Source organism: Microplitis mediator, chromosome 9 (assembly GCF_029852145.1).
Source record: "Microplitis mediator isolate UGA2020A chromosome 9, iyMicMedi2.1, whole genome shotgun sequence".
Classification (NCBI taxonomy): domain Eukaryota; kingdom Metazoa; phylum Arthropoda; class Insecta; order Hymenoptera; family Braconidae; genus Microplitis; species Microplitis mediator.
This window is the reverse complement of record NC_079977.1, coordinates 5300787-5328457: the sequence shown is the minus strand read 5'-3', so window position 1 is coordinate 5328457 and position 27671 is coordinate 5300787. Positions and strand designations below refer to the sequence as shown.

The 27671-nt window shown below is 27.8% G+C and overlaps 3 protein-coding genes across 5 annotated transcripts in view; 2 read left to right on the top strand and 1 right to left on the bottom strand.

Annotated features, from left to right (window-relative positions):
• The window catches only part of LOC130675207 (sialin-like), a 56078-nt gene that overhangs the window by 18194 nt on the left and 10213 nt on the right, over positions 1–27671 (bottom strand). The window lies entirely within an intron of this gene.
• LOC130675206 (coiled-coil domain-containing protein 170) lies at positions 910–17368 on the top strand. 3 transcript variants are annotated; one of them, XM_057480747.1, is made up of 14 exons: positions 910–1299; positions 4779–4871; positions 5032–5163; positions 5234–5422; positions 7001–7270; positions 7388–7532; positions 8414–8586; positions 8673–8873; positions 11601–11744; positions 11935–12006; positions 12285–12448; positions 14097–14205; positions 14289–14695; positions 16931–17368. In XM_057480747.1, the coding sequence occupies exons 1-14, from the start codon at positions 1213–1215 to the stop codon at positions 17076–17078; spliced, it is 2334 nt and encodes a 777-aa protein (XP_057336730.1). In that variant the 5' UTR covers positions 910–1212; the 3' UTR covers positions 17079–17368. The 3 variants fall into 3 exon arrangements, with proteins under 3 accessions (XP_057336730.1, XP_057336731.1, XP_057336733.1); XM_057480750.1 differs by lacking the exon at positions 910–1299 and adding an exon at positions 4480–4656; XM_057480748.1 differs by lacking the exon at positions 11935–12006 and having other exon boundaries at positions 912–1299.
• On the top strand, positions 26059–27659 carry LOC130675209 (uncharacterized). The gene is made up of 3 exons (XM_057480756.1): positions 26059–26242; positions 26702–27253; positions 27348–27659. The coding sequence occupies exons 1-3, from the start codon at positions 26170–26172 to the stop codon at positions 27530–27532; spliced, it is 810 nt and encodes a 269-aa protein (XP_057336739.1). The 5' UTR covers positions 26059–26169; the 3' UTR covers positions 27533–27659.

Sequence of the window (27671 nt, the reverse complement as noted above, 5' to 3'; positions counted from 1 at the left end):
TTAAAAAAAAAATATTTTTAAAAATTGCACTTATAGTTTTTTTAATTTTCTACATGTGCATATTTTTTTTTTTAATTAAGCTGTTGAAAAAAAAAAAATCAAAAATTGTTAATTGTCTGCTAACCTCAGGATCATTTAATTTTTTATGGTGAAGCAGACAATTAACAATTTTCGGATTTCTTTTTTCAGCAAATAAATTACAAAAAAAAAAAAAAAAAAAAATATGCACATGTAGGAAATTTAAAAAACTACAGGTGAAATTTTTTCAAATTTTTTTTTTTTTATAATTTACCGTCTAAAATAAAATCCAAAAATTATTAGACGTCGGCTAACTTCAGTGTCATAATTTTTAAGGGAAAATAAATTCCTCATGATTATTTTGTCAAAAAATTAAAAAAAATTTTTGAAAACTAGTTCTTTAATTTCTCACTTATAAATAAAAATCCGAAACAGTTAATTAAAAAAAAATTCAATTAATCATTATCACAAAAATTTTTTTATACTGTCATATATTTTTATAAAATTTATAAAATATATCTGAGATAATATTGCGCAAGAATTTTCCAAAAATAATTATGTCTTATGACTCAACTGATAAAAATAAATTAAATATTTATTTTTTATGATCTCAATATATTTTTTCATTACTCCGCTTAAACAAATTAAAAAAAAAATATTTACTTTTCAATTTTTTTACCGCAATAAAAGTGAGAGCATAATTACTAGCATTAAAATTATGAATAATTTTCTTAGATAAAATGAATAATTAAAATTTTATTTCTTCCGAATTACTTTTTTTTTTTTTTTTTTTTTTTTTTTATCCTAGCAACCGAACAATAAAATTATCTCTAGTAAAGTGCTGCAGCATCGATAGTTTAACAAGAGTTAAAAGTAAGAAAGTTCGTTATTTTCTTCGATTATTTTGAAAACTCAGTTGCAACAAAACTAGTACATGCAATGGCGTCATACACCCTTCGACTTTGCGTGTTGACATTAAACCGACGAAGCTAACACGTTAATAAATTGCGCTCGCGTCGTGTACTCGCGTTTGTTATTTTCGATAAATAAAAATAATTTAATTTAATTTCAAAGTATGATCAACTTATTAATAAATATACTTACTTATATTTTTATATTCATCGTAATATAACAAAATCTATATTGATTATTTACTTGTTTTTATACAAAATCTGTGACTTAAATTTACTAAAGATGGCAGAAGATTCTAAGGATTTACCCGGAAATACAGAAGAAGATTTGAAGATTTTTGAGACACTTTGCATTTCAACATCCGACAAGGTTTTTTTTTTTGTTATTTCAAATTCGTAATTAATAAACATTTTTTTTTAATTTTGAAATATAAAAATTTGTCACTCGAATTTCGATAAGAAATTTTTTAAAATTAAATTCGAGTAATTTACGGGGCTAGAGATAACAAAAATTATTTTTTTAATTAATTTTATATTTTATATAATTAATACCGTATATATTTATATTCAATTTAGTACATGTGCTGCTTGTATGAAAATACACAAACGAATATTGACCTGAGAATAGTGTACGTTGCCATAGTATTATAGCGAATCGATTTTACCTGCCACTATACAATACTCTCTTTAATTTTTATGGTAATAAAAAAAATAAAATAATCGTTACATTCCAGTGTAAAAAAAATGTTGAAAAAGCGCCCGGGTCAAAAAATTACTTGATTTTGATGTTATTTTAAAAATTGAAAATAAAACAAGTGGACCCTGATTGAGAAACCTAATTTCAAATAATTCAAACACGATCCGAAGTTCTCCGTTCACGTGATATAGGGATTTTAGTAATTTTGTAAATAAAATATTTGTCAAAAATTTTTCCGAAGTTCATCAATTTGACCCCTTCTGAGTTTAATGACTGGATTAAATTAATGAAAGGAAAATTATTTACTGATTTAAAATTGAAATGAAATATCATTTGGTGGAATTTTTTGACAAATATTTTATTTACAAAATTACTAAAATCCCTATATCACGTGAACGAAGAACTTGAGCCACTTAACTAAAAAGACCTTTTTTGTAGCGAATAAAATTTCCTAAAAAATCGTTCTCTGCACTTTTTCTGTAAATTTCTTTATTTAGTTAATATCAACTAAAAACCTAAATTATTATGAAAAAAAATTATTTTCAGAACCAATACAGAAAAAACAATTAGAGTCCGAGTAAAACTATTAAGGAGACTTTTGAAGAGTATCATATACCTAAAAAATGCCGCAAATGGCGACCCGATAACTTAAAATGCGGCTGAGTTATAGAGAATTAAAAAAAAAGTCCCAACTTTCCTATGTATTTTAAATGGGAAAACTTCAAAATCAAATATAAAGTACTTAAAATTAAAATTGTGGGCTGAAACTTGCAGGGAATTTTTTTTTCAATGTCTATAACAATATTTTCAAGTGGGAGTGAAAAAAAAAAATAGTCGTTCAAAACGAATCACCCTAATATACACTTTAGCATGGATTGAATCATTCCAAATGAGATTTCTGAATCAGGGGAGCAGAACGAAGCCAAGTCAAGTTTAAGTTCTTTTATTAATAAATGAAAACCATATTTTAAGATATGAAAACACATTTGGCTTTGACTGTTGTTTTACTTAGTACCGATTTACGCCAACTAAGTCAAATTAAAGTCACGTTGTCTTGAATTTGAGTTAGTTGACTTAAATTTAAGTCATTTAAGTCAACGTGAATTTAATTTGACAGTTGATTTTAAATTTTTAAGTTAAAAAAGTCATGTGGAAGTTAAAAAAAAGTCAGTGTAGCCAAAATCAACCCATATAACAATCTTGTTCAATTCTTGAGCAAGTATGTTCTCAAGATAGGTGTTAGTGTCTTTTTTTACGTATTGTGGTCCCAGTAAGAGAATAGACCTCGGAAATTGCCCCCACTACCGAACATTTATGAACTGCGCATGCGCACAGAAAAGTGGGAGAACATTTAGCACATAAAACATCCAGAGTGGGAGTAAAAACCGACGACATCCGAAGTCCAATCTCTTGTTGAGATGACAATATATGTCTTGCTGCAGACACTTGTGACCAGATTTAAAGTGCAAGTCTAGCGCAAGCCTTACACAAGAAATTCGTGCCAGATTATAACTCAATTCTGGAGAAAGACTATTGTTGAAATTCTTGCGCATGGCTTGCTCAAGATCTGCGCAAGGTTCAAAATTGACCTTAAGTCTTGAGCAATCCATGCGTAAGTACCTACTGCAAGTTACTGGTGCAAGAAATGCGTCAGATGCTTTTTTATTGCACCGTGTTCAAGATATCTTTAATATTCTTGTGTACGATACCATGAGCAAGACATACACAAATCTTGACATAGGTTTCTTGATACACGATCTTGCGAAAGACATACGTAGAAAAAGACACTAGCAGCTAGGGGTCTTGCTCGCGATACTTACTTCAGAATTTTGCTCAAACACGTGTTACTAGGGAAGTTAACTAAATCAACCCTGTTTAGAAAATCTCATAGAATCCAATAGATTCTCATAAATTTCCTTAGAGATTTGACAAGAATGAATAAGTTCTATGAGAAGTGCTAGAGTTAAGTATAGGGCCTTATACATACAGCAATAAGAATCTATCGGATTTTTCAAGCAGGGAAATGCAAGTCCAAAAAATAATAGCAGTCAAAATCAAGTCATTTTTTGACTCGGGTGTTAACTATTATAAACTTCAAAACGTGACACAACTTTTGAAAATTCAAAAAAAAAATCAATGAATATTCTAATATTATTAAGATATGTTAAAAAAAAAAAAACAAGTATTCAGAAATAGTCCACAATCTATTTTTTTGAACGTATATTTGCACTAAAAATAATTATGAATCTCAGCTCTTTTAATGGAGTCAAATAAAAGTTACAAGAGTCTAAAAACGTTAATTTAAAGTACTAGGTCAATTGTTTTTTTCTTTGTATTTTCCGAAGTTTAGAAGTCGTGTAAAAAAGTTCATTGTCATGTTTTGAAGTTTAAAATAGTCAACACTTTTTCAATACTTTTTTTCTACACGGGTTTTTAATTTTTTTTAAATATCTGACGTAATAAAAAATTAGTTCAAATTCTTTTTTATTTATTTTTGGTATTGATTAAAATCATAGAATAGATATTTATATATAAAAAGTATTTTCATGTTTTGCAATAAACTAGAAATATGTTAAGTATGATTTATTTGTTTAAACTGTATGAAATGTACATATATATATAAATACATATATATCTATCGAATATAATTTAGCTCATAGAGTTAACTCGTGCATAGTACGAGTACGTCACGAAACGCTCTATCACGAATTTAACTTGAATTTTGTGTATTTTTATACATAGATATACATCAATATAAATTTACTATCTATACACATATATATATGTATCTATACATTTGTTCCGGGCGCTTATTTCTTTGACAGAATCTTAATAATTCCCAGTTCTAAACATGACGCGGTTCCTACAATATATTTTTTAGTGGCTCATATTACCTCTGAATCTCATTGTTTTTATTTTTTTGAATTCAAAAAATATCAAAAATTAATTACTAAAAAAACAAAACTATTTTTATTAAAAATTTCTAAGTGGCAGTGCCGCAGGTGTTCAATTTACCCCGCCCTCACCCAGGTTGTAATTAAAAATTAAAAAAAAAAAATTCGATTTTTTTAAATTCGTGTTTTTTTGAATTTTTTAAAGAAATTTTTTGTTTTTATGTGGAATAAAAAATATATGAAATATATGTATTTTAGTATGATCAAGAGGATATGACGCATGACGTCACCATAAGTTTAAGAAGTGAATTAGCAGCTCTGGAATATAAACGAGACCGACTTTCATCAGAAGTAAGTCTGGTTACTGTTTATTATCATGAACTCGAGTGTTAATTAATTTTAACAACAACAGCAAATCTTGATAAATTATTTTTAAAATTTTAAGTGTTACAAGAAGATATGATTTATTATTACAATTTTATTTATGAGCTGTTATTATTATTATTTAAAGCTTCAAGATATGAAGACTACATTGAGATCACGGGACCAGAGGGTAACTGAATTACAGATGGAGGCCGATCAATTACGTGAACAAGCTGCCAGACAAAATTCTATTATTTCTAGTTTGAAAAAACGAATTCAAGTTAATGAGGAAATAAAACAATTAGTAGGAAGTATAGAAATAAAAATTAAATGGTTAAATAAATTTTTAGGATTTAGAAGACAGAGAACGAAATCTTTATGCAACTCATGGACGGAGTGAAATAACGATCCAGAGTTTGCAGCGTGATGTCAAGTATCATGAAGAAAAAAATCGAGAGTATGAAAAAAAAATTCGTCAATTAGAACATCATCTTACTGAAGAAACAGATTTGAAAGAACGCGCGCGCTTGAATTTACAGGTTTGAGTTTTTTAATATAGAAAATTTTTGAATTTTCTGTTAGAAATATAAATTTTCTTTGGATAATTGTATCATATTTTATTATTAAAATATCTTTTGATGTTCCCGAAAGCTGAAAATGGCCTAAAGTTACTAAATAATGCGTTTCCTGAAAAAATATTTTGAAAATACAGAGAGAAAGAAATTTACTGGCCGATACTCCTCAAAATTTTTTTTTCGAATTGCGTCATATTATATTTTATTGTCATATGTATATTGTGTAAAGATAACATTTTGATACTTTCATAGGCTAGAAATAACTACTTCGAACGTCTTCTGAGAAAATACTTAAGAAATACGGAAAAAAGAACTTGCTGGCTTTTATGCTCAAAATAAAATTTTTTTGTAATACATTTTATTGCTTAAACGTCACTTCTAATGATCCCGAAGGCGAAAAATGGCCACTTAGACTTCTAATATCTATTTAAGACGTGTCCTGAGAAAATTCATAAAAAAATAAAGCGAAAAAAAGAATTTACTGGCTGATACTCCGGAAAATATATTTTTTTTAACGGTATTTTATTATATACTATTTGAGTATCACTTTTCCAATATCAAAGTCTAAAAATGACCATTTTGGCTTCTAGTTCCTATTTAATACGTTTTCTGAGAAAATACAGAAAAAAGAACTTGCTGGCTTATACTCAAATTATAATTTTTTTATAATATATTTTATTAATAAAATGTCACTTCTTATATTCCCGAAGGCTGGAAATGGCCATTTTGTCTTCTAGTATTTATTTAGGACGTCTCCTGAGAAACTATATAAAAAATACAGCGAAAAAAAGAATTTACTGACTAATACTCCGAAAAATATTTTTTTTTTTACTGTATTTTATTATATATTATTTAAATATCACTTTTCCACTATCGAAGACTAAAAATGACCATTCTTGCCTCTAGTTCCTATCCAATACGTTTTCTGAGAAAATACTTAGAAAATACAGAAAAAAAAGAACTTTCTGATTTATGCTCAAAACAAAATTTGTTTATAATACATTTCATTATTTAAATGTCATTTTTAATGTTCCCGAATGCCGGAATAGCTATTTTTTCCTTTAGTTTTTAATTAATACGTCTGAAAAAGTACAGAAAAAAGGACTTCCTCATTTATGCTCACAATAAAAGTTTTTTATAACATATTTTATTATTTAAATGTCACTTTGTACACTACCGAAGACTAAAAATAGCCATTTTGGCCTCTAGTCCCTAATTAATACACCTCCAAAAAAAAAAAAAAAAAAAAAAAAAATGTATTGTAAATTCGGAGAAAAAAGGACTTGGTTGATATTCAGAATAAAAGTTTTCAAACTCATTAGCGCTCGGTAACAGCAAAAAATTTTAGAGTCATTCCGCAGGATCGAAGTCCTTTTTTTTTCAAGCTCAACAAAAGTATTTTTAATAAATTATTATATTTGTATTTAAATTTGAATTTTTTAGAAGTATTTATTACATGTGGGCTTGACCAGAGTAAAATTTAATTCTTATAAATAAAATTAATGATTTGAAAAATTTTAAGGAATAAAATTTGTAAATTAGGATTTCGTTAGAAGACTGGCCCATGCACTGAACAGTGAATTTTGCGACAGTACACACCACAGCCCAGAAATGGTAATTCACAAAGCGGAGGAACTTGTTCAAGAAGTAAATCGACTTCGCACTAAGAGTATTAATTTTGAGAGTCAATTAACTAGTGTTGAAAATGAATCTAAAAGTTGCAGAGATTTGTTAGAACGTTCTAATATTGAAAGAGATCAATTACAACGACAAGTTAGCACGCAATCAGCTGAACTAGAACGACTTCGTCAGGTCTATTATTTAACTATTTAAATTGTTGATGATATATATATACATATATATACAATACTTATATTTATATTTGAAGCTAAATAGAGTTACATTTAATTAATTGCGAGTCTTTTACAGGATAAAGAGTGCCTTGAAATGCAGTACAGGGCCACTGAGAGAGAATTAAATGAACTCAGGGACAAATTAGTAAATGCTAATAGAAATCTCACTAGTATTACGGGAAATGTTTCGAGTCAAGAGACACTCATTTGTCAGTTACGAGGTACAAATTTGTAATTTGCAAAGTACTAAAAATTAATGACTAATTTATTTTTTTATTTTTTTGAACTGAGGAAAAATATATATTTTGATTTGAAAATTTCTTTCTTGATTATTAAAAAAATATAATTATAATAGTTACGGTTTTTTTTCTCGATTTCAAATTTAATTGTTTTTATCTCACCCTATAATTTTTTTTTTAATTTTTTTGGATAAGAACAAATTTTTTTGTAAAAATGTATCTTCAATTGATATATGTATGACTATATATGTCTACATGTGACAATATATATGGCCATACATGATCATGTCAAAAAATTAGCAATGTATAGCCACATATAGGACACGCATGAAAATTCGAAATGTACGGCAGCATATGATTATATATGGCCACATATAGTCATATGCGACTATATATTGATATATATGAAAATATAGTCAACATATGACTATATGTTGCCATATACTGAAAATGGTCATATATAGTAATATGTGAAAATTAGAAATATATCCGCGTATGACTATATATAGAAATGTATGACAGCATATGGCCGTATAATGTGATATATAGAAGTTGGCAATATATGGCCACATATGACTATATATAGTCATATAGGGTTTACATAGTCCATATATAGTCATATACTACTACATATGGTCAGAGCTGGTTATACATTGCCAGTTTCCATATGTGACCATGTATGGAGCATCATATATGTGGTCATATATGGAGAATCATGTATATGGTCATGGATAATGGTCATGGATCATATATGATTTGTTTTTACCGGGGAATGAAATAAAAACTATTAAAAATAATGTTTTGGAAAAAAAAACAAACTGTTCTCAGTACTTGAAATGATTAAAATAAATGATTGACTTCAGATGACTTAAAAAATCGAGAAGAAAAACTTTCACGGGTTCAAAATGAAATGCGTCATCTTCTTGAATCATTAGCGATACTTGTTAGTACTCCAAATAGATTCGTTGAGTCTCATGAAAACTCAATAAAAGATAGAATACGTGAAATAATTGCTGAAAATAAAGATCATGTACTGGTAAGTTATTTAAATACTATGTTAACATTTTTTTTTTAATTAAAACGTATTGTGATGTGTAATGTTGATAATTGTATTTTAAATAGAAAATTAATAGTTTAAAAGAAAAATTAAATGGTCTTTCTGACTCGGCGAACCGTCAAAGTGAATTATTAGAGTCAAGTATGATGAAAATAAGAAATCTTGAAGACGATCGTGCGAATTTAGAAGCAAAAGTTCATAAATTAGAGTCTGATTTAACGAGTTGTGAGCTAACTAAAGAATCATTGAGACGGGATAAACATAGTGTAAGTATGAAAACTAATTAATACTTTCATAAAATGACTTCTGTTATTTTTTTTTTTTTGAAGCAGTTAAAGAAAGTAATCGTATATATTTTTAAGTAATCTTTAAAATAATGGACCTATAAATTAAATTAAATAATTGTTATTAGATTATCTAAGGTAAAAGACCCTGTTGTTGACCGTGACCCAGTTTCTGACCTTTTCAACTTTTTTCTAACTTACTTAAAAAACTATAACTTTAATACGAAAATCGATTTATTCTTAATTTGTAGTAATCTTTTCTGAGCCTAATTAATGGCAATTTAAAAAACATAGAAATTATTAACTAAATAAAAAAAAATATCTTAGTCATAGGTGGCTGCGGAAGCCATTTTTTAAGTGTAGTCTAAGCAGTTGATGTTAGAAGGTGCGACAATCGAATCTGTGCACTAATTATTATGTAAGTAAAAAAAATTAATTAAAAACGTATGTATAGATCAATTTTTAATTAAAATTTATTTAAATACACGTATAAAACATATTAAAATGAGTTTTGTTGCTAAAATTTGATGGTCAATAACTAGGCTCAATTTTAAAGGTGTGATCAAGTTGTTGACCCTCAAATTCTAACCTACTACAAACGAGGTTATCTATTTAATTACATGTCTATAAAATGTAAAAATAACAATATTTATAGTTTATTTTGTATTGAATTTATTGAAATAATATAAATATTCAATTTATTTATTCAAATAATAATTTTAGTTTATTTAAACTTAGTAAGTACTTCATAATTATGGTTTACTGTGAGGGTCAGAAACCACGCCACTGTGACGGTCAGAAACTGCGATCTGAAGAATTCTGACGGTCAGAAACTGGGCCTCTGATAGGCACTTTTTAAAACGTCAATTTTAATTATTAATTCAATTCAAATAATTATTATACGCACATGACTTTATTTAACAAATCCTAAACTAGTCAATAAATTTTTTTTTTTTCTAATTAAGTTAAATCTTACATTAACTCTTATAGTATAACCTCAACCGGCACTCTTAAAAGGTCAGAAACTGGGTCCCTTACCTTAGATTTAATTTAATCCCGGTATTAGAAGGGAGATTATGGGAATGGTTCCTATAAAATTATGGTAATAGTTCCTATGTCATTATGGTAAACGTTACTACAATATTATAGTAACGGGTATCATATATAATCATAATTACTGTATATTATGGTAATGATTACCATAATAATATAGTAATCTTTACCATAATATTAAAGTAATCATTACCATACTATAATAGTGACATATGTAATAGTTGCCATACATAATGGTAATGATTCCATCCTATAATAATTACCGTAATAATGTAATAATTACCGTTGCCACTCTCTAAACATGAATTAGTGAAAATAAGTGATTATTCACTAATTCCAAGTGCAAACCGAACCACTAATTTCAAAAAGTAATTCGGTTGGCACTTGGAATTAGTGAATATTCACTTCTTTTCACTAATTCATGTTTAGAGAGCATACACAATGGTAATGGTTACCATATATTATGACAATGAGGACTGTAATGTTTTAGTAACCGATGCCATATATTATAGTAATAATTATCATCTATTAAGAACTGAAAAAAAAAATATTGTTATTTTAAAAAAAGACAGGATCACGCAGTTATTTGTTAAGATAGCAAATCCATCTTGGTCAACGCAACGAAGTAACATTTGTTATGGTAAGTTAAGTGAAGTTGCCGTTATCACAAATGACATGCGTTGAGCTAAATATTAAATTAGGTTTTATAAAGATTTCTTGACTCGAGAAAATTTTACTTGACCTAAGATATTATCGCTTCTCGATATATTCTCTTGAGTCAAGAAAATCACTTCTTCAAGGCGCCCACCTTTACCTATACTTAGATATTGGTATATTTTTCAAAATAAATAACTTTTAATATTTTAATCATAATTTACAAACACAATTTATGTCAAAAATCAAAAACTCGTGATAAAATCTTAATGATTTTGTTCACCTAATTAAAGCACAAAATTCTATTCGAAAAATTTTTCTTCAATACATACACTGTAAAAAATCACCGGGGTAAGTCCAAGCGGTGTAGGTGTTAAAATTATCGGTGTTAAATTTACCCCCGAAAGCGGTGTGAAAATAACGCCGCCACCGGTGTAAATATTCTGTACCGGTGTTAAAATAACGCCGCCACCGGTGTAAATATTCTAGACCGGTGTTAAAATATTTTATTTTGTGAATATTTTTACTTACTCGAACACTATACTAGTTGATAAATGATATTTTTTATTAATTTTCATAAAGAACTGATATTTTTTGTGTTTTATAATCTTTAAAGTTAATACTCCAAGCGGACGCAATTGACCCCCTTTTACACCGGCATTACTCCGCTTTTACATCTGGTACCCCGCTTTAACACCGGTATTTTTAACACCAGTGTATTACTCCTCCTACACCGGAGTAATTTCATTTTTACACCGGGTGGAGTTAAAACGAGTCCATTTTTAACACCGCTCTTCTTACAGTGTATCATTTGTTACAACAGCAATTACACTTTACTTACCACAACAAATGTCACTTCGTTGCGTTAACCACGATAGTTTTGTTATCATAACAAATAGCTGCGTAATCCTGACTTTTGTTAAGATAGCAAATTTTTTTTTCAGTGTGAAGACTAAAATTTAAAAAAATTATATATAAATAAATAACACGGTATATTTTTAGTTTACAATATTTTTGGAACGTTTGGGCAAAGCCATGCAAATGGATGACATTTCCCAAGAAATTGGTTTGGATCTTCAAACAGAAGCTCTTTTAGTTCGAGCTGAACAATTAGCTCGTCTTGAGACAGATAAACTCGTCGATAAGGTAACAAAGTACTTAATTAAATTCGTTATATTGAGTCTAATCAATAATTGTCAATGAAAAATAAAAAATGAAATAGCTTTCTATATAAATTTAAAATATAATGAACTAATTGTTGGTTGTTAGTTGTCCTTGAGTGTTTTGCTTCTAATGTCGGTATTTATTGTCTTGTCTCGTGTATGTGCTTTAACAGCTAGTCTACAACTACACAACATTCCCCAGGATACGACGGGAGCGGTCCTTCGAGCTTCCTTGTCTCAAAGAAGTAAGCCGTAGGCAGGAAAATTAGTTACGAACGTCCAAAAATCAAGCCTGCATTTTTAAATCATAGATCTAGGATCATATTTTTTGTAGATTAATTTTTTTTTCATAGCATAGCGCACTAATCACTCATTCACTCATTATCAAAATCTATCGTATAAATTGATAGTCAAAAACTAAAAAAAAAAACAAATATTGAAATGACAAAATATTTGTTATATTTTTACATATGAATTTATTTATTGATAATTGATGATAATGGTGGATTTTATTTTTTACTAGACGTCAGTCGTTTATCAGCTTCAAAGAAGAGTTAGAACTTTACGCGAACAATTACAAAGGCGGGATTTACACTTGGATTTGTTGCGTAGAAAACTTTCATTACAAGAAGATGGCGTTAGAATAAAATCTATGTTACAAGCGGAAAGAGATGACGCTAATTTACGGTATCTTAATTTATTAACTCAATTATTTACTTAACTAATTACACTATTAAAAATAAGAAGTGAACATGAATTTTTATGTCAATCCACATTTACACCTCAAGAAAATTTTTTCATTGTAAATTAAAAACAACAATTTTCTTGAGGCAAAAAAAATTAATTATGCCAAAAATTTGTTCCTAGTCCTGCTCGAAAAACAAAAGGTGCTGCAATAGGACAAAATCTTGTTGAAGCAACAGGATTTTCGTATTACAACAACAGAACATATCCTGTGGCAGCAACAGAATTTTTCCTGTGGAATTAACAGGATAAGGAACGAGTGCCATGTGTCAATTTTTCTTGTCAGTACTAGGAAAGATAATTATGGGAACTTGTGCTAGGCATTATGGGAATAGTTCCCATGATGGTATAGGAATTGTACCCATATTATTATAAAGATGGTTCCCATAATATATGGGAATAGTTCCCATACCATTATGAAAATCATTCTGATAATGGTATGGAAATAGATTCTACACCAATATGGGAACCATTCCCATAATATTATAGGAACTATTCCCATATCATTATGGGAACCATTCCGTTATACTATGGGAACCATCCCTATAATAGTATGGGAACCATTCCCATAATATTATGGGAACCATTTCCATGATATCATAAAAAAATTTTTTGCAAAATAGTGTAGAAATTTCCCTCATGATATGGAGAAATTCAAATGAAGCTTCATCGACGCTAAATTTGTTAAAAAAAAAAAATTTTGTTAAAAATTTTAATATTTTTGCCCAATACGAATTTTTTTTTCAATGTTTGAATTTTTGTTTTTATATTTAATAATATTTCTGTGTATTGTAGAAGTGATTACCACACTTTTCTTTAAATTAATTTTTTCATGATAGTATGGGAACCACTCCCATAATATTATACGAATGGTTCCTATAATAGTATGGGAACTATTCCCATAATATTATGGAAATGATTCCCATAATGGTATAGGAACTATTCCAATAGCATTGTGGGAACCATTCCCATAATGTTATGGCAATAGTTCCTATAATTTGTGGGAATAATTCCTATAAAATATAGGGTTCATTCCCATATATTATGGGAATGAACAATTCATCATTTATCATATGAACAATTCCCATAATATCATAGGTACAATTCCTATAAATTATAGGAACCATTCCTATAAATTATAGAAACCATTCCTATAATTATAGGACCATTCCTATAATGTTATGGGTAGCATTCCCATAGTTATAGGAACTGTTCTTATAATTATGGGAAACATTTCTATAATTATAGGAACTGCTCCCATAATTTATGGTGATAATTCCTATGTTGGTATAGGAAAAATTTTTATAGAATTATGGGAACCGTTTCCATAATTTTCTTTCCGTGAATAATAAAATTTCGATGAAAAATTCAAATTTCGAAAAAAATTTTTTTTGCAGTCATACTTTGTGAATATTCAGGTCCGCGCTTGCGCACAATTTTATCCTGTTGTCGTAACATAAAAATCCTGTTGCTGTAGCATGATTTTGTCCTGTTGCAACCCCTATTTTTTTTTCCGTGTGAGAAATTTTTTTTTTTAAATTCATAATTCAAAATATTTCTTGCGCTCAAAAAACTTTTTTATTCTGCGCAGAGCTAAAAAAGCAATGAAACAAATCGATCGACTACAGATCCAATTAGCCGAAGAAAAATCTCGTAATCGTGAACTGAGCGCTCAGTTAACTGAAGCCGCTGATTACAAGGTCAATATGAAATAATTAATGAATAATTTAATTACTGCTATCTATTAAAAATATTTTAATCAAAGATAAAATTAACTTAATAGATTGCGGCGTTAGAGCGCAGTCGTAAAATAGAAGAACTACAAAAGCGTCTAGTGGAGAGTGAAATGTTGAGAACCCGTTACAGTAGAAAATTAACGATGCTGAAAGATCAAATGCGAACAATAACAGAGAGTGCTGATCAAGAAAGATCTATTAATGATCATTCATTACAATTACTACGTGATGAATTGGCTCAGGTTAAACAAAATTTATCAGAGGTCACACGAAGAGAATCACAGTTACAGAGTTTCCGAGTTTCTGTTGTTAAATTACTCTCGGAGCCTATTTGTACCCCAGATTATGAAATTGTTTCACGTTTACAAAAAATAGTATCAGCACATCGTGATTTCACAATGTTATCTCGTAGATATGATGAGCCGTTGGAGACTAGTCCGTCCCGGTGTACAAGGTAATAAAAACAATGTTACATAAGTATTTTTTATCGTTTTAAGTCATATAGATTTTAATATCGGAGCTATTGGTTTTAGTCTGATATTACGTATCGTATCTGGTATTTAACTTCAGATAAGAGAGGCCGGGGTACTAAGGAATCTCCGAGCGAGTAATTAGGTCTTGTTGTTTTTGAATGAAAACAATTCGTTTTTATCTGATTCGAATATATCTTAAAATTATCGTAAACAAAAAAATATTTTTCTGGGGCGTAATGGAATACCTTTAATATTTATTGGAAATTTTATTTTATTTTATGTCTGATTAATTTTTTTTCATGATCCATTGTATCCAAAATATTTGGTAATTATTTAAAAATTAGCGTTAAAAAAATTTAAAAACAGAGGGAATTTGTGGGGTTGATTAAAGGGTAAACCGTTTATCAGATTTTTTTTTTTAGTCAAAGTTGTTTGATAAATTAAATTTATTTTAACCACCAATTAATACTAGGAAAAACTGTACTTGAGGAGAAATTTAAGGTAACAATTATTGTATATTATGGGAATAGTTCTCATAACGTATGTTAACCGGTTTTTTTGAAATATTGATTATAGAATCCGGTATTCATACGAATTATGGTAACCATTCCTATCTATATGGTTTTCATTCCCATACGATATGGGAACTGTTACAATGTCATCATGGTAATGATTCCCATATATAATGGTGATGATTATCATATTTTATGGAAATGATTACCATAATATGAGGAATGCCTGAATGTTATACTGACCATTGCCATGTATATTATGGTGATGATTATCATATTCCATGGTAATGATTACCATATAGTGTGGTAACGATTATCATATATTATGCAGTAATGATTACCATTTATTGTTATAATAATTACCGTATATTATAGTAATGATTACCATATATTATAGTGACCGTTTCCATATATTATGGTAATGATTTCCATATGAGTATTTTCTAAATTTTATGGTAACCATTACGATGAATATTATGTTGATAATTATCATATTCCATGGTAATGATTACCAGATCTTATAGTATTGATTCTCATAATATGAGGAATTTATAATTATTACGGTAACCATTACCATGGAATATGATAATTATCACCGTAATATCCATGGTTACCATAATACATAGTAATGATTATCATAACATTCAGAAATTCCTCATATGCCAAGAACAGTTATCATGCTGTTTAGGGTTTATTTCCATACCGTTACAATGTGAATATAGGAACGATTCTTATGTGTTTATAGGAACTATTACCATACATACGGTAATCATTACCATAATTCAGTTACCACCTGACATAGGAACTATTACCATAATTAGTGGAATGTTCCCATAGTTATAGAAACTTTCTCTAGCGTTTTTGAGCGTATAACCCTTAATTCCTAGTAATTATTACCATAACAATTTGCGCCGATATTTTACAAACGCATTAGGAACCGTTACTATAATTTTCTCTCTACACGGAGAGAAATTTATGGTAAGCGTTCCCAGTACGTTTATGAAATATCATCCCACACCGTTATGGTAATAATTACATGAAATTATGGGTTATAGGCCTATACTTTCTGGGAAAATTTGCCAGAAGTATGGGAACAATTCCTATCATTATGGTAACAGTTGCCACTTCACATGTGAAAGAATTATGGTAATGATTACCATAATTTTATGGTAATCTTTCCCATTATACTATGGTAAGTGTTACTATAATATTATGGTAATGGTTACCATAATGTTATAGTAATGGTTCCTATAATATTATGCTAATGGTTACCGTATATTATGGTAATGGTTACCATAATATGATGGTACTATTATAATATTATGGTAATGTTTTCCATATTATATGGTAACCATTACCATAATATTATAGTAACCATTACCATAATGTTATGGTAACGGTTACTATAATATTATAGTTATGATAACTATAATGGGTAGTAATAATAACTATAGATGGGTGCCGTTCCTATAATCGACATTTAAAAAAAAACCGGTTACCATGCATTATGGAAACCATTCCCATAATATATTGTAATTGTTACTATAAATTTCTTTCTATTTATGTAACACCATCGCGTTGTTATTTTAACATCACACTCAGAGTTAAACTTAACACCGGACACTGCTTAAACTTATACCGGTTTTTTACAGTCTTCCAGACTTCTATATTCTATATTTTTTTTTTCGTAATTTATTGTTTCAGTATTCATCCAGTTCATTCAGTTCACCCACCACGTTCACCTGGATCACGTTGTACGCGTTACGACGACAGTGGTTTTGCTGACCCACCAGATCTTCATGAAATTGATGATGAGTACAAGCGACCTGTAAGAAGCAGTTTGTTGCCTTGACCCCGGGCTAAATTTCACTGTTAATTATAAGTCATAATATTATTGTACGCATTAATTTAAATTTAAGTTCAAGGTCAATAATATTTCACGTTATGAGTCAAAAATAATTAAAATAAAATATTTTTAAAAACAAGTAAATTTAATACTTACGGTTTTAATTCTATCAATTTATGATGTAAAATATATCAGTATTCAGTATTGATAAAAAAGAAAGTCTTAGTGAAATTTAATGTAAAAAAAATATTGAATACAGGTTACCGGTTTCAAGTGCAATAAATCTTTTTAATTTAAGAAAAAAAAACATTACAAGTATTTGGAATCTAAAGTGTTCAATTTAAAATAATTGTAATTAATAATTTAATTGTCGTAAACAAAATAATTATATTAATTAAATATGTAATAATATAATAATTAAATAATGAGTAATGACATATTATCAATTCGTGATTTGTTTAGCGAATTGTGAATTACTGTCAGGAAAAAAAATTTTTCACAGAATTATATGATAATTAAAATTAAATAATAATTTAAAAAATGTAATATAATACTCAGTAAAGTACTTGTTTATTATTTATGTAAACAAATTATATCTACTTATGTATTATAAATAAATATTTATGTAAAAATAAAAATGGAAATTTTTTTTTTTTGCTATTATTTAAGATTTTCAGGGTGGCCACGAACCGGGAATTATCAGGGAATTTAATGCAACCGGGAAATGTCAGGGAATTTCGAAGAGTATCCGGCAATTAAATTGTAACAGTTCAAAATTTAAAAAATTTTAAATTATACACTGGTAATAAAAATTAAGGGATATGAAAAAAATTTCAAGTTTTAAAGTGATTTTCAACAGATTGTAACTCGAAGGAAAATGGTCATATGACAAAAACAAAAAAGGCAAATTGTAGCTTCAAGTGTCTAGTTTTCTGATCTGGTCTTTAAAATTTTTTATTATGTGCGGTTCCGGAGTAATCCTAAGAAAACTATCGAAAAAGAAATTTACCAAATTTTTGCTCGTCTTAAAAACGGTCTTCGCACGGAAAAAAATTAATCGTGAATGCAACATGATGCAGTCTTGGTAAATAAACATGATGAAATCATGTTGCATTCACATGATTTGTCATGTTTCGGCTACATGATAATCATGTTGCGGTAACATGAGAAAATCATGTTGCATTCACATGATAATCATGTTGCTGCCACATGAGAAATCATGTAGCATTCACATGATTTTCTCATGTTACCGCAACATGATTATCATGTAGCCGAAACATGATTATCATGTGAATGCCACATGATTTTTTCATGTTACCGGAACATGATTATCATGTAGCCGAAACATGACAAATCATGTGAATGCAACATGATTTTCTCATGTTACCGCAACATGATTATCATGTAGCCGAAACATGACAAATCATGTGAATGCAACATGATTTCATCATGTTTATTTACCAAGACTGCATCATGTTGCATTCACGATTAATTTTTTTCCGTGCGAGCTTCAATAAATTTTTTTCGATAATTATGATTGATTTTTTATTGCTTCGGAACCGCGCATAATAAAAAAATTTAAAGACCCAGATCAGAAAACTAGACACTTGAAGCTACAGTTTTTGTTCTTATTGTACGACCATTTTCCTTCGAGTTACAAACTGTTGAAAATTACTAAAAAAGTTGAAATTTTTTTAATATCCCTTCATTTTTGTAACCATTGTATTTTGAATTTATTTAAATAATAAAATTTCTTATTAAATATTTTAACTTATACATTTTTAACATCGAATGATCAAAAGGAGGCAATATTAATTTATTTTATTGCCATTTTTTATGGTTTCTCTTATGATTTAATTATCAAATTTAATTATTAAAAATGAAAATATAATAAAAACCTTGAATATCTAAATAATACGAATAAAATTTCTAAATCAGGGAAAAATGTAAAAAACTTTACTGGAAAACCGGGAATTATCAGGGAATTTTAAAATCATTTCTTTGTGGCCACCCTGATTTTGATTTTTTAAAAATAAAATTCACAATTTATTATTATTTTTAATTATTCATTTTTACAGTTGAAAAAATTTTTTATTAATTATTATTATTAAAAAAAATATTTTTTTTGTTTGTTATCACCAGGTTACGAAAACAAAAATAAATGTTTGTTTGTTGATAAATTTTAAAAATAAGATTTTTTTTTTTATCATCACGAGAAAATTTCCGATATGAAAAATTTTAATTAATTAATTTTTTTTTGTGATCACTGATATCATTTTTTTTAAACAATACAAAGTAATACGTGACATTTATATATATATATATATAATAATAAAATTGATATCAATAAATTTAATTGGGGGGGGGGGGGTAATTACCCCCCTCTCTCCTATATAATAAAATTTTTAAAAAATAAAATCAAGAGTTAAATCTTTAGTTGTAATGAAGAATAAAATTTAAACTGCAGTCACGTGCGTATATATATTATATATACATATATATGACTATGTATGAGAAAGTGTATATATTCGAGTGGTACAACCGCATTCCGTGGTGCAGACTAAGAGGATGGTGAGCCAGCCAGATGACCAAGACAACCAGGACGTACAGGAACGTGTTTACGGAGAACATGAATACGAAGGAACGTACGGAAGTGAAAGAGTTAAGGGGAAATATATAGTTACAGGAGTATTGGTCCTATCCCGACATCCTAACTATACACATATATTTATATGTTATATATAAAGAGAAGAAACCAAGGAGGAGTAGATATTATATTTCTAACTAAGAACGAGAGAGAAGAAAAATTAAGAAGAACAAATAAAAATAAAAAAGAAAAAATACGATGGGAATGTTAAGAAAACAATTCTTCTCCATGAAACTTTTTAACGAAATTGCGCTTCGTTATATTGTACTTGTTATCCCACGGCATAAGAATAAATTATTGTTACAGTGTCCTCTTTATTTGTTAAATTAACTTTCGTCTTGATAAATCAGGGACATTACAAATATAAACAGAAAAAGAAGGATTTCTTGGCCAAACAAAATTTTACTTGCCCCGATTTTTTTTAAGGAAATTTTGATGAGGAAATAATGGAGTTCTGTGGGTTGGAATACGGAAATCTTCGTTTTTTTATTTCCATTTGAATGAGAAAACCAAATTTTCAGTAGCTCTAGAAAAAGTTTTTTCCAAAAACGCAAAAAGGACCAGCTTCCAAAAAAAGTTAAATAATTTTCTTAGGACTAGAAGAAGTTTTTTGGTGCCAGGAATTTTTACTCATCGCGAAAATTATTTTCTTGGCTCAAAAAAAATTTTTCTCGCCCTTAGAAAATTTTTGTTTGCAATTCATAATGCGACCAATTTCTGAGGACAATTAAAAATTTTTTTGGGGCGAGTAAAATTTTTTGCGACAAGATATCTTTTTTTTCTGTGTGGAAGTAAATGAAGTTGCCAAAACAAATGGAATTTTTGAAGATGAAGAACTTCTATGAAAATTACACATGGAGAAGACATATGATAAGATAAATTTATGTTGAATTGTCATCAATCGAAGTTGCAATTAATTATTGACAAGTATGAGGTCGACAAATATTTTAATTTAAAAAAACAAGTATAAATTTTTTTTGTTCATTCAAAAATTCGCGGTATAAAAAATTTTCGCGCTCAAATTCACTGCTCCGTATTTCGATAATTATTTGAATATTTTTGGATATGACATCAGTTTCAAAAACAAGCTCGATATTTGTCACCCCCATATATATTTTTTGTGGTCAGCAATACATCGAGTCCACGGGATAATTTTTTGCTAAATTTTTTGGCCGGTCCGTTTTACCCGCTCAGCCACAATAGATTCAAAAAATTTATGTATCATATTATTTTTGTGTGTGAACATATATGTATTTATATTTATATATTTATATATACTTTGTTTATATATTGACATATATGTCAACAAATACGCAAAACTTATTGAAAAAAATTTTTTTTACGCGTATATATATAATATATGTGGTATAAAATTATCACACATAAATTTTTCTACGCGGGACTTTAATTGAAATTCAAAATTTTCAAGACTTTTTTTTGCGCCAAGAAATTTTTTTCTGTGTATACACATGTATATATTTAATATTTAATTCATGTACATCCACAGATAATGGATAATAAATATATGATAGTTATATTAATATTATTTAGTGTATTTTTTATTTGTCTTGATCAATATATCGGCAATACGGAAACGTCGATTGATATCTTATCCGCGTGGATTTAAAATGAAATGGCGTTAATAAAATAATACAGGCAATATAAATGAGTAAGCTGAGGTATTAAACTTGACATTTATTAACACATATGTCGTAATTTATATAAATATATATATATTTGTTTTTTTTTAACCTTACATTTTTATATTTTATTTATATTGTCTATATCGTTAAATTTATTATTAGTCTTTTTTTATTGTTGCGTATTTACTATGAGAATAACCTTGAGTTTATATTTTCTATATTCTTTTAATGACGTAATATATATTTATCACTAATTGATATAAGTGAATAAAAAGATGTTTATCTTAAAAAAAATATCAGAAACACTAGAAATTTTTTAAAAATCAGTGTACAGAAATTTTCATTTTTGATTCATGTAAATCGAAGATAAAAAATTATTTTTTAAGGATTTCTGAAAAGTAATTTAGTTTAAGTTTCTCTATTATCTAAAAACATATTTTTTTTCATTACGTATAATTGATTTTGTAAAGACTTAAGTTATTTGAGGAATTGAATAATTGATACTAAAAAATAATTATTTTTGTTGTTTAAATTTTAAATTAAGAATTAATGTAAACATTATTCACTTCATTTATCATTTCTTGGTATTTTTTTTAACAACAACATTTTTAATGACATTGTTGTAGATAATTTATGTAATGACGCATAAAAAAAAACATTTTTTAAAAGTATTTAATTTTAAATAATTTTCACAAAAAATAAAATCATTTGATAAGAGAAAAAAACGTTGACTCAGCTAATGTAGATCATTTTTAAAACAATTAGAGTATACTAAAGTGGTCGTTAAAAATTAAATTTTTTCAGGCGTGCCAGAAAAAACTTCTTTTTACTGAAAATATGCGTGGAGAATTTGGTTTTTTCTTTGTAAGTAAAAATGACACTTGCCGCAGGACGATCAAAGTTCATTTTTCGATACAATCGCGGTTTTTTTCACGAAATATGCAGATTAAAGGGAAAAATCACAGGAACAATTTTGTAGGAAATTAAATTCTTGACAAAAAAGGTCATGTTCATTTTTTTTATAAAGTGTGTATTTATGAAGATATTTTAAAAAAACCTTTTAGATCATGAATTGAGCGTTTTAAGGATTACAAATTCTGAAAATAACATTTTTCTAAGTATATAGAAACTACAACAAGCATTGATGATTGATATGGTACGAGTTACGAAGTTGTCTATATTTAAGAGAAAACGTTATTTTTAACATTCGCAATCTTTTAAATGCTCAATTGATAAGATATAAAAAAGTTTTTTCAAAATATCTTCATAAATACACATTTTATAAAAAAAATGAACATGACCTTTTTTGTCAAGAATTTAATTTCCTACAAAATTGTTCCTGCGACGTTTTCCTTTAATCTGCATATTTCATGAGATATTTAAAAAAAACCGCGATTGTATCGAAAAATGGACTTTGACGTCCTGACGTGTTCTTTTTACTTCAAGAAAAAATCAAATTACCCGCGTATTTTTTCACTAACAAGCTTTTTATGGGGCGTCTGAGAAAATTTAATTTCTAACGACCACCCTAGAGTATACGGTATCGATAAAATATATTACCTGTAATCACTTCTAAAATTTTTCACAAAAAACAAAAATTTCATTTTTTTGAATTTTATGTTTTTTCAAATTTTTGTATCATAAATCTGTAGAAAGGAAATAAAACTGACCTATGGAATAAAATTCCCCCCTTTAAATTTATAATAAATAAATGGGGCAAAACAAGCCGCTGAAAATTTCGAAATTTTTTTCTTACATGGTCATTTTTTTTTTAACTCAAATAACACTACAGGTATTTCATTTTAATTTCAAAAATTATTCACTAAAAAAGGCGCGAAATAAATTTTTTTCAAAAAACGAAACCAATTTTCAAAGTACTTAAAATTTTTAACGAAAATACTGATTACAAAATTATAAAAAATATTTTTTCATTCAAATACTTTACAAGTTTATAATGACAGCATTTAATTTTCAAAGATACCGATGATCTAAGTGACTATTACTCATCATTATATTTATCAGGAAACACAGTTTTCTATTATATTATTTTTTTAGCGGTTTAATTGATTCTTATCTTTCAATAAACAAACGAGCGAAAAAATTTACTTTCAATTCCATATAAAATTTCTCATCATAATCAAAAGTTAATAATAAATAAAAAAAAGATGAATAGATTGACAGGAAAACAATTAATCAATAAACGAACATTTTAATTTCCATTTTAATTGACCGCGACTTTATCTTCATATCTAAAGGTCAAACTCTTAACCTTGACTTTAAACCAACTGTCACCTTTATTTATTTTCGCCTACTCAATTTATAAATTTCACTTTATCCCACAACACAACACGTGTATTTACTTTTAACAAAATTTTGGGACAATAGGGGGTAAAACGGACTCTAAGAAAAAAATATTCAGTTTATTTTGCCCCCTATAGAATCAATCTACCAAAAAAAAAAAATTATTATTAATGGCCTATTTTATCCCGTGTCCATTTTACCCATTAGTGTCTTCATTACAAGAAATTCAATTGATATTTTTATAGACAAATTAACACTTGGGTATAATAAAATTGTAAATAATTTAAGCGCACTTGTAATTTTAAAAATAAAATAAATTTCGTTTGTAAAATATCGGTCAGTGGTCACTTTCTACTGATGCCTTAAGCGGTGACTTATCCTAAATTGTTTGCATGTGAAAGTAGCGTGAAAAAAAAAAAACATTAAATTCTCATTAATCACGTGACACCCATAATTATTATTTATTTTTAATCAGAATAATTAAGACCAATAATAAAAAAAAATTTGAAAAACACTTGACCCTGTAAACTATCGTCAAAATTTTTCGCTGTTTTAACAAAAACTTAATCGGTAAACTTTCGAGCTCTTTGAGCTCAAAAAACTCTTTGAACTGGACCAAAAATCTGTACGTTTCGCTAAAAAATGGAAACAATTTTTGTTTTTTAAATATTTCATCGATATCTTTTGAATTAATAGACCAATTCTGACATTTGAGGCTGTATTCGATGCAATTTTTTTACTCTGTAACTCCGAAAATTTTTTGGAAATAATCAATGAAACTTTTATGACTTTATTCAAAAATATAACTTTTTTAAAATTTTTTTGATAACGATATCTTTTGAACGGATGATTCAATTTTGATGGTTGAGGTGGCATTCAACGTGGCTTGAAAAGTTCTAGAGCTGGATAGATTTTGGAATCAATCATTGTAGTAAATTAGAAGTTATTTGGAAAAAACATTTTTTCAGAAATTGTATTTTTGAAATAACTCCGAACATACTGTACCGATTAAGTGCAATTTTTCACAGGTTGTAGGGATTAATAAGCCGCTTCGAATGCCACCTCAACGACCTAAATCGGTTTATTTGTTCAAAAGTTATAGCATCTTCATACATGCGTACGTTCGCACATACGCTCGAAATTAGTCCAAATAGTTTTCTAGGAGCTCAAAACGTCAAGATCTATTCAAAATTCGGTTTTCGGAAATTGGACAGAAACCAATGACTCCTTTTTTTTGAAAATTTTAAATTTCTGAGCGGGCCCGCGTGAAAATATCATATATAATAAACATATATTGAAAAATATATGTTACAGATATAAATATATGCGACAATACATGAAATCTTATATAGAACTACATGTAGATTTTGGCCGATTTTATTATATTTCTATATATGTTTTCTCTTATATGATTTTATATATTTCCGTATAACTTCAATATATTATTTATATATTTGAGAACTTATAATTTTAATATATTCAAAAATAAATGTTATTTATATATGGAAACAAATAAGAATACATATATAATTCATCATTATATGGCACGATATATGTACCATGTATTTAACTTTATAAATTTTTGTATATTTTTCGATATATAGAAGCATATAAGTCTCCCCATATATGTAAGAATAAATAAAATCTATTCTTTTCTGTCTTCCTCTCTCTGTTATAAGATTCAAACATTGTGTTCAGAATATATATATATATGTGCTAGCTTACAAATTTACATATATAATTATCAATATATGTAATACATATATGTGCTAACTTATAAGTTTACATACATGATTATAAATATATATAATACATGTATTAACTTATAAACTTACGTATATAATTAATTATATTAAAACTTACTATATTATATATAAGAAAATATATATCGTTTTTGGCCACTTATATGGTCCTATATTGATTATAAATTTTTCCATATATATTTATCATATATGGTATTTTCATGCATGGGAATTTTAAAATTGTAGTGAAATTAATATTTAAAAGTGAAGCGAAAATTGAACTGAAATAATTATAATCGCGACTGTAATGAAATATGTGTCACGGATTTAAAAGAGTAATAATTAATTTTTGATAAATTATCGCGACAATTGATTACAGAGATAAAAAATATATGTATCAGTAGACTAATCGGCTCGATGTGTATTTATTTTATAAAATGTGTAGCTGATGTGGTGGTGAAGTTGAGTGTAAAATAAAAATAATTTGGTTATCACATGGCAAACATGATGACCTCGATAAAATGAATTATCAGTAGATCGTCTAAATCAGCTTACCTATTATATTGTATTGATCGTGAGTCTCAGTTATGATAAGACATTACCTTTATCTTTGCACTTGACAACGATTATGATTTAGGTGGTGGTTTATGTAAAAGCGTTAATCAGACTTGTAACTCGTTCATTGTGCTGAGAACTGCAGAATTGAAGTGTATCGTATTTTAATTATATAACATATATATATACTGTTTTTTAAAAATTTTAAAATGGTTACCCGACGGATTAATTTAAGTTCCCTAGTGTTTATAAGTTTATTTATTGTTTCAAATGTCAATAAAGGTAATTTTTTATCACTTTTTTTAAAACTGATGTTTTTAGTAATTGCAGTTTTTAAAAAAATATGAGATTTTATTTACTGCAATTATGGAAAAATTTACGTTACTTTTTCATGGAGAAAAAAAAAATCCGCGATTTGAAATTAATTAATTGATTAATCTATTAATCAATTTGTAAGTTTAATTAATTTTATTTTTCATAAATTTGTGTAAAATATATATTTTAATGATAAATATGTGAAAATAAAAAAAGAAGTTAGCCGGATAAATTTAATTAATAAAATTTCGAATGCGAGTTAAAAGTTTGTACTTTAAATTAACATCTATTTTTTATATATTATTATTTAACATTAAATTTTTTTTTTATAATTAAAATTACGTCATGTATTATACTCGTAAATACAAAAAAATGAAATTAGTATATATTTGCTGTCAATAAATTTTATAAATAATAATTTTTTAGGAATGTCATTGAAATGCTATCAGTGTACATCAGATAGTTCTGGCGATTGTTGGACTAATCCTCCAGACACATATTTAGTGGAATGTGGTGAAGAAACTTCGACAGTTAATCCATCGACTGAATCTACGACTTCATCATCTACTACTATTACATCAACTACACCATCAACTTCTTCATCAACTACTCCATCAACTACACCATCAACTACTCCATCAACTACACCATCAACTACTCCATCAACTACACCATCAACTACTCCATCAACTACACCATCAACTACTCCTTCGACTACTCCATCAACTACTCCATCAACTACACCATCAACTACTCCATCGACTACTGAATCGACTACTCAATCGACTACTCAATCGACTACTGAATCGACTACTCAATCGACTACTGAATCGACTACTCAATCGACTACTCAATCGATTAGTCCATCAACTACTTCATCAACTGCTACTGAACAAACTTCAGGTGCACCCAGAGTGAGACGTCAAGCAGATCTTCGTGATGATGATACTTGGGAATGTTCTAAAGAATTTACCTCAAGTAAAATAAAATAATTACATATTAATTTTAAATATATAACTAATACTATATATTGCAAATAAAAAAAAAAATGAAATATCATAATTTTTTACAGACAATGGTGTAGAAATGATCAGCAGACAATGTGTGCAAAAAAGTAAAAGTTCGTGTAATGGTAAAGCTGAAGATTCAAGTTGTCTGTGCAGTGACAAAGATGGTTGCAATTCGGCTTCAAACATTGGAATTCAATTCCTATGTATGACATTACCAATAGGTGTTGCACTTTTTTTAGCACGATAATTATATCGCGTTAAAGAATGTAATATTTTGATAAAATATAATCTTATTTCAATATCTAATCAGTTTTCTTAAAAAATATTTTGCATGAACAAGAATTCCATAAGATATCATGTTATTTTTTTTTTTTTTTAAACAATCA

Coding starts and splice junctions, on each gene's coding strand:
- LOC130675206 (XM_057480747.1), top strand. CDS start 1,213: ATGGCAGAAGATTCTAAGGATTTACCCGGAAATACAGAAGAAGATTTG. Junction 5,164..5,233: donor GTTTGAAAAAACGAATTCAA/GTTAATGAGGAA, acceptor ATAAATTTTTAG/GATTTAGAAGACAGAGAACG. Junction 14,206..14,288: donor CTGAAGCCGCTGATTACAAG/GTCAATATGAAA, acceptor TTAACTTAATAG/ATTGCGGCGTTAGAGCGCAG.
- LOC130675209 (XM_057480756.1), top strand. CDS start 26,170: ATGGTTACCCGACGGATTAATTTAAGTTCCCTAGTGTTTATAAGTTTA. Junction 26,243..26,701: donor TGTTTCAAATGTCAATAAAG/GTAATTTTTTAT, acceptor ATAATTTTTTAG/GAATGTCATTGAAATGCTAT. Junction 27,254..27,347: donor TTCTAAAGAATTTACCTCAA/GTAAAATAAAAT, acceptor AATTTTTTACAG/ACAATGGTGTAGAAATGATC.